General features: G+C 40.4%; 1 protein-coding gene across 1 annotated transcript; it reads right to left on the bottom strand. All coding sequences in view use genetic code 11, as the record gives it.

Moving 5' to 3' along the window:
* Nucleotides 1-229: 229 nt before the first annotated feature.
* On the bottom strand, nt 230-4,171 carry EGR_09481 (hypothetical protein; the record flags this gene model as incomplete). Its single annotated transcript, XM_024498730.1, has 3 exons — nt 230-274; nt 3,862-3,935; nt 4,132-4,171. 3 exons carry the CDS (start codon nt 4,169-4,171, stop codon nt 230-232), a joined length of 159 nt encoding a protein of 52 aa, XP_024346869.1.
* Nucleotides 4,172-10,110: the final 5,939 nt, after the last annotated feature.

Raw genomic sequence — 10,110 nt, 5'->3', positions numbered from 1 at the left:
TGGAATGGTGAATATTCACCTACCACTATTTTTGTAATCAGTTACCAAAAGTGAGCAATTATTGAGGCATGGTGTTGCGGATTTTTCTCAAGCACTATCAAATTACTATATAGTTGAAGGTTTACATCCTCTACCAATTAATGCATTTACTTTGGTTAATCTCCTGCAGATCTGCACAATTCTTCCACTCCAGCGAAGCTGACCCTAAGGCTTCTAGTTCCAGAGGTACCTAAGCTATCACCACTACTCTCACAGCGATGGCTTCCTCCTTCACCTTGAAGTAAGGTGAAATGACAGACGATAGTTCTCTGATTGCGTGTGTTGGCACACACTGACGACCGAGCTGGCGTCATTCGTCAGCTGCAACGAACTCATTATTTAATCCAGTCGTATCATCACCTATATCGTCATCAAAACGCACACATCCATTTTTCATAGTGATTCTTGCGGTGACAGTCGTGGTTGCTGAGCAGTGCATTGGTTGTAACATCCTCACGTTTAATTCAAATTGTATGTTCGCATTCAGTGCTATCGTGCGGACTAGGCGCATGAGCACTGAGATGCGAGAATGGTTAATTACTGTTGCGAAAAGGAGCAATCGTGGAAGGCGAGAGCAACGATTCGTTAAAGCCGCAGTCATTTTCGTCCACATGCTCACTTTGATTCAGTATGCTTGCCAATTCAGTAACATAGCAATCAGTCATAATGACCATCTACTCTTTAAAACAAGGATATACGTGACCCTTTAAAATAATTTAGGACTATTCCTCAAAATGTGATTTAGGACCAAATTACACATACATGGAAGATACCACCCAAATGTGTCCTACATTGATTAAGAGATCAAGTTAGATTGCAAAGTCTGCAACACGATGCTTAGCTTTTGTGTCGTAGGTTGAGGATGGGCCTTTGAGTATTCTTTGACTGACCTGTGATGAGAAGTAGGTTTTACACCTTCCTTTCACCCCATCACATTCCGCGCACTTCAAATGCTCCCCTTCATCTCGAACTCATGCTCGTGCTAATACATTTACTCCTTTTTGTAACGCGGTGTCTATTTGTACACTAAGCATGGCCATGAACTTAAAACGCAAGTTAAAAGATGCCGATCGTGGTACTCTTGCTGATGCTGATATATAAACAGGCTGCGATCCTCAAGACTAATTCCTTTTGCCTGTCGTAGATTAGTGGGTTGTGCCGCAGAAGTGGAGTCTACAACATCACTTAAAAATGGGTGAAATGGAAGCGAATTCACTCATTCCATATTGTAAAAATGGTAAATTAGGGCAAAACAGTAGCCAAAAGGCAGTAATGCAAGGTTGGAAGTCACAGTGCACGATTTTGTGCCTGAACCACTGAAACGAATGAGCAGTGCTGTGGCAGAGAAATAAACCTCGAGTCTTTTAAAGTTTTGAATTTGAGTAAAATGTGAATTTCTGTTGGTCTAGCCTTCCTCAATTCCTGCCTTAGTGCCTTGCCAGCTGAGCCACGAGACTGAGTTTAGTGCAGCAAAATAGGTCTGAGAGGCAGGGGATAACGGTGGCTGTTGTAAGGCTTGCACTGGATTGCAAGAGCTTTTTTTCCTAATATTGTAAAAGAAACTTTTTTGTGGTCACATTGTTGTCATTGTTTGCATTGATAATTTGGATCGGCCAAACTGATGAGGGCATCGCAGCTGATGGTAATGGATTAAGGTTTGCTTGTAAGGTATCCAGATGGACTAGTCGCGTATTGTTGATAAACAGCCTGAATTTCGTGAGGTACTGTTTACAGAGGCACAAATGTACTCTTATTTTGAGGTACAAAATAGCTTTTAATTCATAATAGGACTGAAGACATGATGGTCCGAAATTCACCCCAAGTGACATAAAATGCCTGAAGTAATAAGATAGTATCTAACATCCGGAAAGTGTGATGCAGTCTGTACGTTGAAGGACTGATTTAACACAAACGTATTAGATGAAAAAGGAGAATCACTTATTTAACTCATTTTCTTCCTCCTCAGGCATTGAAACGATTGTGTTAACCGCGGTATCCAAATTGTGCTGTTTTCCAGGTCCTGACCAAAAGCGCTTGATCGTCCACCTTGCATTGCACATTACTTATTAGGATGTGATTGGACGTACAACGAAAAACACAGTCACTGGATCGAAAATCAGCCTAGATTAAGCAGGTATTTATGCCTTCTCTTAGTGTGCCTGCAGTACGTACTCTGAGTGCTTACTGGCTAATGAATGAATCACTTTACACTCCTCGACCCGAAAAGCAGTCGCAAGTGATCAGTGGAAAACAGCGCATCTAGTTGGACAAACCACTTCGACTCTACAACTCTTGGAATAGTCTTCCGTCCCTTGTGTGTTAATCAGGCGGGTTATTTCCCTACATAAGGATCTCTTTTTAACGTTTGCCCTTCACTTTAGTAAGTACGACTGCTGCTTCTTGGCATGACCTTTTTGGTATTGTCCATAAAATGTGGGTTAGAAAAGCTTTTCTATGGAGTGTTGGTATATTGATCCCATTCTCTGATTTTAACAATTCTTTTGATTACCCTTTAAGAACTATAAAGTGGTACAATAATTATTTCAACTATTCTTCCTTGCTGCAATCTAGACCTATGTTATCAACATTAGCGCATATCCCTCCGATGAGAACTTCTCTTGGAACAATTGCGATACCTACGACTGCTGATCAGTGCTGTACATATTGTTACTTTTCCTTCTCTCCCAACTAAGCACTTATAAGTTCTCGAGCGAGGCATCATCAACAGTAGTGTCAAAAAAGCTCATCTTTCTCAGATAAAGGTGACACTTCTGGCAAGGATCTTTGTGATAAGGTTAGGTTAATTAAAAGTAGACTAAATTGTATTAGGTAGACAAAGTACACTTGACATATAAAACTAAACTTTGTTCGATAGGGGCGGGAATAGATTAAAGCAAGGAAAATACCCGAACTATGAGGGACTGGCGGTAGTGATGTGCAACACGTATCGGTGAGGAATCGGGCACACACAATAATGCTATTAAGAATAGGAAAAAAAGGAAAGAAGAAATACATAAAACACCTATGCACACATGCATTGAAATCCAATGAGGCTAATCTTTTTAAGATAAAATCCTAGCAGTCTCTGTGAATCACGAAAAAGGTACAATAATCACGCACTGCAATGGAAGATCGGAGGAAAATAGAATAACAACCCTGACATAGGCTGAAACCACACACACACACCTCTACACCAAGACATGACACTGAGGAGAGCGCAAATGTAACAGTTCCTTTACTTGTGGAATTAGAAATCATTTCCAATACGCGGCGATTATATCTGCTTTCACTAGCGACTGTCCTTTCAGTGAAAATCTTGCGGACATTAATCGGAAAAAGTAGGTGGAATCGGCACTATTGATGATTCGTAGCAGGAAAAGAAAAGGAAAGTTTTTTGCAAAAGTTGACACCCGCAACAAGCACAAACATAAATCTTAACTTATAGGACTCCTAGGATCTGCTGGATATCCATTTCACCCTTATAATGTTCCAACCCTACATTTGGTAGCTTTTTTCCCATTGTACACCCATTCATTACACTGATTGCTCGTTGAGCACTAATTGGATCGTCGTGGCTGACAGTCCTTTGGATAAGGAAAACTCACCTGAATCAAGCATAAACCGTAGGATTTGAAGTCAACATAGGCTAAATATAATACAGGGACATGCCAAAGCATTCGCTTTTCTTTATATTTGGATCATCTCAGACCTTTGCACTGGTAACCCTTCCAAGGGGCGATAATAGTTTGACAAAATCTATAGCATCACAATCTTGAGATAGATAAAAATGATTAGGTTGCAGCCTTCAGGACCAGTTATTACTCGCTCTGATGCATCATGTCTTTGAGGGATGGGTGAAGCCAACACCTCAGCAGGATTTCGAATAGCTGCTACGGCTGAAGATAAACAAAACGCACTTTAGTAGGAACATACTTTGAGAGGGGCAAACCAAAAGAAGGCAGAAGATGTATACTCATTCAAACAATAGTGCGGAGAGTTACGCACATATGCGTGAGCAGCTAAAAGTAAACCACATTGGAGATTGACCAGAAACAAAAGAATGCATTTTACGGATATCGAACTGCTACCTACCTGCGCCGATATAAGCAGTGGTTGGCAATGCACCTTGCATAATCCCAATTGGGATCAACCTGGAGCAGAACTGTTGCTGTTGTTAATTCTGCAGCATAAATTGCAATTAATTGTGTTGAACTAAATCAATGGCCTCGGCTTGTGCAGTGAAAGGGAATTGCAAGGTTCCAAAAGATGCTGTTGGCCGTGGGAAAGCTATGGACTGCACAAACGCGGACCTCGTGAAAGGCCCCATCGCATTGGCCGCGATGTTAATGGACGATCTAGCATTAGCGTTTGTATCTTCATAGTCATTTGGTTACAAGGAGTCAAGAGTTACTTGAGGTGGCGAGAATGTATTAATCGAACAAACTTTCGAATGCATCAGCCAAAAGTGGTGAACAAATATCTTTAACTTGTTGCACGAGCTGCATTTGTGCAGTCGTTGTTGGACTCAGAAATGCCAGATCGGACGAGTGCATTGCCGTCCTCACTCTTGTGCATATATAAAATCTACAATAGCACTTAACCCGACAGCGACTTATTATGGCGTTATACTATTGTAAGAAGTTCTCAGTATCTACTTCTGGAACGAATATGAATATGCTGTTGATATGTACTTAAGGAGGGAATCGGGAGTATGTAGTGACCCTTGCCATTATTCATAATGGTAGTAGCCCCTACAATGGGATTCATTAAGCCATTTGTCGGTGTCACAGGGTCCTTAATTAGATGACTAGGTGTGGCAATTTGCGCCACATCCAGGGAAGATTACGCCTGGTCTTGAACTCGGAAGTGGTGGTGACACATGAGTGTTAACTTAAGGCAAGAATCCGGTTGACCCCAACTTCCTTTCAGAAAGCGCAACTGCTGCCGCATACTACACCATAGCGTCAGATCTCTATTCAAAACAATTGTTATTGACAACTACCATAATTCACAGTTACTGTCACGACCGATTTATTTTCTGGGAAATTTTCAACTGAAGGAGTTGATTGATCAGTTTCTGTTGCTTTCAGAGCGATTTTCGCTGCAACACCTTTGTTCTAAAGAAAACAGTACAAAATTAGAGAAATGGCCTCAGTGTATTAACTATCAACTTGCCGAATCCGTTAAAATGGTTACCTACTAAATAGTTTTTCATTCGTAAAAACACCTAGCAGTTCCCGTTTTCGTTGGTCAATACAAACTTATTCAAAAAATAGGGCCTAAACAAGCCCGCAATATAAACGGCAATGCTGCATCATCCACCAACAACGCGACCGTGGCCATAGATGCCTTTTACGAGGTAATGAGAATTTGACCCATGTTGGTACCAGTCTATTGCCTTTGCAAAGCAAACAGCATCACTTTAAGCTTTACAGTTTGATCCCACTGCAAAAGCCAGAACCATTGTTGTGTCTGCGCAAATCTCACATAGTCTCACGCTGCACCAACAGTTTCCCGACAATTCCAAATTCAACTAGATGGGGTTATGCTAGCAGTACCACCAGCTGCTATACTTTGATTTTTGTTGCTCACTAATTTGCGGTCAGATATCTAGAATACAGCTTAAATCCATTCATTCATTTTTACTTTTCATGGGAAAATATTAAAGTTTGCTTTAAATAGACATCCGCATTCCGTGATTCCTTACACAATCATATGCTCTTAATTTCCTCTCATGATCCCAATAGTCATGCAAAAGAAACTTTAAAAATTATTTCTCATAAGTATAATCTGTAAATAATTTCGGTTCTTCTACTGTACCCAACCAGATCTTTGTCCAAAATTCCCAATGTTTGCCCGTGTTCGAAATCTAAATTTGTAAAATGGTTTTAAACGTCAATAGATGGAAAGCTGAAGCACATCTTTTGACCGTTCCCTTGACTTCACAAATTGAAAACTGAGGATCATGTTGGGCTTAAGGAAGGTGTTAACGAGTGGAATCGTCATCGTTATTAACTTCGTGCGCTCAAATGCAAACACAAGCATGATTGTATGTTATTTAGTCTACTTTGATGTTAAACAGTCTTAGTAGGCTTGAATGAGATAGGTAATTTAACAATTGCTCAATGATTTGTGTAATTAAGATCTACGATTTATTTTAGTCTGCTCATATTTGACGACATTTCGTGTAGAGTTCCAACCTTGGAGAAGAAGAAGTATTTCGAATGTTGGGCCTCAACCTAGATGTTTGGAGTGAGAAGCTCACCACATGATACTAATAAACACTGCCCAACTCTAAGTACATCATTCTGTCAGGGCCGTAATTAACAAGTTATAAATTTACTCCTGATTTAAGCATAACAGGAACATATTTAATGACGAATTTGTAATGGTGAAATATTTTCCTGTGATCTGGTGACGTCAGTCATTGCTTTCATTCATGTTCTTAGTAATTATGCTAATACTTCAGTTATTTTAACTTCCATCAACTTATTAGTAAAAAATAAATTAAATTAAGAAATGTTCCTCCACACCAACCACTTTTTATCCCTCTTCTTTGAACTTTCTTCTGTACTCAGTCTCTTCAACATCTTGTCTCCTCACCCTCATTTGCCCATAGGTGTTACTTCTGCTCTTCCTATTCTCCCTTCTCTCCTTCACCAACCTCCAAATGCTACACGATTTACTCAGCAATTACTTTCGTCAGCCCTTTTGTTAATTCTTCTGTAGCTTTCATTCCAAAGTCTCCTCTTCGTTGCTCACACAGTCTTGCCGTCACTGCTACTTTTTTCTAATTTCCACCAACTCTATCTGCTCCCAGCTTTATTTGCCCCACCCTTCACAATTTCGCAAATCCATTACCATCGTATCCTCGATGAAACAGAATGACTCCAAATAATCATTGAAATTGGCATATCGAGTATTATTACGTAGAGGGCAGTTGACACATTTGCCGTTCGCGTAGTTAATGGATCTCATAGGCAAGTGTTTTCACCAAAGGAACTGCTTATTTATCTTTCTTACTCAAATGTGTCAGGGCTATTGTTCTGCGAAGGCAATCTGCTGTAGTTCCTACCAATTTTTCCTCTCATTTTATTGTTCTTGCGTGAGTCAACTGCTAATCGTATAGGCTAGGCATTTTACGGCTCGCCATTATAGCTTCTCCTCGTTTGTAAAGTATATTCTCCCTTATTTTTATTAGGAGAAATGCTATTATTAAATGTTAAATGATGCCTTAAAGTGGAATTTGATTTGCCAAAGAGCTGCAATAGCATGATTACCTACAGAATTAAGTGAACAATGAAAAGGTCTTCATCTCTTTTTCTCTATTTCCTTAACTATTTTAATTTTATTAACTAATCTGGTGGCAGCTGTCGAAATATTTCAAAGCCTACAGTAGCTTTCCGAGACGGTGCACGTTTGAATGAAGCCTTATCAAATCAAGTCACTAGTGGGTAATCTCAGAGCACAGATTGTTAAATATTTGCACGTCCATTTGATTCGATTGTGCTGAAATGCAAAATTGTGATTACCAACATTAATAATAAGGCGTATTTATTATTTATCAAGACCCACCAAAAACCGTGCAGTTAATTCACTGAAAATTAAGTAAATATAGCAAAGAATGGTATTCTTCTTTTCCACTTAGCTTTTCTGATGCATCAGTCAATTCACCTTGCACTTGTTATCTGTCGCAATCGCCAGAAGATGCCATTAATAATTTGGAAGTAAACCATTTCTTTACTTGTGGTGCTACGCATGTACACGGAATCCTTAAGAGGTCAGAGTAGTATGACAGAAAATATGTGACTAACGGACAGAAGAGCTGAGGCTGGTGGTGTGGCACAAAGGCCATGCCAATTGCAAAGTGTGGGTTTATTGCAACCATCGAACTCTGCTGATGTTGTTTGAGCTGAGAGAAGTTGTCATCGTGTAAAGTGGAGTTCTTGTTAGGGGGACATGCATGATTTAGAAGCACTTGAGTTGATTGGCCTCAGGCAAACTTTGAGCACAATGATATGTGGAATAGCCATCACAGCTGAAATTTAGCTCCATATATCAGCATAAATAAAGCCATTTCTTACACATGGTTGAGACTAAAGCATGCGTGCTGCATACGTCATTAGCCAAGGTGTTTTGAAGTAAAATATGGTTAATTTATAATTGGCCAGTATTTCAGGCACCAATGTGAAACGTATGCAGATCGTGGAGGGGCCTGCTTTGGAGATTCCTCTGAATCGAAAGAAGCATACTTACTCTTTGCATTTGCTACAAAAATATTTGATAGGCCAATCGAATATTTTTCATGGGCAGACCTTTTAGCATCTGCTGATCTAGGTATGGTTTCGGAGTCATCGACAGTTGACCCACATCTTTTGCTTACCTATCCACCGGCTCCCCTTGGCAGAAATTCTTTCGTGCTGGTTCATCGTTTCACATCCATTGGGATGACTTTAGTCAAAATGATAAACGAATTAAGCCCAAATGCTATGAACACTTGGATTTGATGTGCCAAGACCGCGTCTAAGCGCTACAGAGGGTGAAGATTTCTGTGCATGTGAGATGAAATTATTCTGCTTACTGCCAAAAAATCTCATATTTTATCTTCTTGAGTAAATTGTAAATATAGAGAAAGAGGGGTCAAATAAAAGGGCAGAGATTTCCTAGTGTGCATTAAACTTTATAGTACATATTGGGCAATAAGTGTACTGGCAACAAGGCGTTTACCTAGTGTTGGCCAGCTTTGACTTTGTGATTAAGTGGAATGCAATAGTTAACAATCCGTAGATGGCAACTAATCTTCATTTTCTGCCCAAGAAGTGCCTGCAAACAAAATTTGGAACTACTGTATGAGCTCCGTTATGCGTCAGCGATTCGCAGACAGCAGTACGGTAACTGCAACATTTAATCTTTCTCATCTCGTTCAACTCATATCCGTCATCGCGTTATGTGTTTTAATATGAGAAATAAGCATTCGTATTCTACCATGGCCTTTTTTGCAAGGTTTAATTTACGTCTGTTGCCCTTTTGTGGCTTATCTCTCACATTTCTTCCCACTTTCTAAGCTGACCTGGCTAAACATTTGTGCATAATAAGACTTCCTTGACGTCTCGTCTCAATTTCTAACCATGCCAGATTTTAATTACTTCGTTGTTTGTCATTTTTTACTGGAACACAAGTCGGCGAACACAAACGCATCCAAAATGAGATGATAAATTTTGCAGATGTGTATTAACTTTAGACCAGACTTTGTTTCACGGAGATGCAGGAAAGTAACACTGGATTTGAGGCGGTGTTTGCACAGGTCAAGTGTACCACGGCATAATAAACCAGAACAGCAAAAAGTGTTGTTCGGACGATGAATGGGAATGGGAGTCAGATGCGTAAACATCTGACACAGGGAACCAACCAGTGAAGGAGGTAACAGTTGTGACGTCGCCACTCCCAACCATCAGTATGTCAGCACCCGTGGGTGGAAGGGGTGTTGGGAGTGAAAACACGTGCGAAGTCACGACTTGGCCTCATGCGTGTCGACCTTGGAGGGGGATGAGATGTTCACGCACATCAACGGTTTGGTCGGGATAGCATTTTGTCGCAGCTAAACTAAAAAGTGGCAAGATCATACTTAGACTGACTTCATAAGGTGAGGAGCAGCTTAAAATGCCATTGTCTCTAGAGAGTGGATGGCTAGAGATATCAAGACAGCTTATGGGTATGAGGATATCATTTTTAGATTTAATGCACTTTAGGGACGCTAGATCAAAATCGAATTAAAGAAGGTTAAAATGCCACTTAGTATGTGCTGGGATGCAATTTTTGAAAGTTTACTAGACACACGGTGGGTAGGTGGTTCTGACCCGCGAAAACAAAGCGGCTTGCTTATCTTGCCCCACTGCAGACGCAGTCACGTGGTCAATTCGTTTGCTCTGACAAGCATTGCATTTGATTAGTGGATCTCATAGTGATGATCTTGTGATATTATTCCAAGCGACATGCCATATGGGCTGGAATGACTGACCCATATTGTTCCACTCTGCTGTGGTGATGCAGGGTAGTCTGCTGTCGTGCATG

The sequence above is a fragment of the Echinococcus granulosus genome (assembly GCF_000524195.1).
Source record: "Echinococcus granulosus chromosome Unknown EG_S00149, whole genome shotgun sequence".
In the NCBI taxonomy this organism is placed as follows: Eukaryota; Metazoa; Platyhelminthes; class Cestoda; order Cyclophyllidea; family Taeniidae; genus Echinococcus; species Echinococcus granulosus.
Note: the sequence above shows the minus strand (reverse complement) of the source record. Positions and strands in the feature narration are given on the sequence as shown.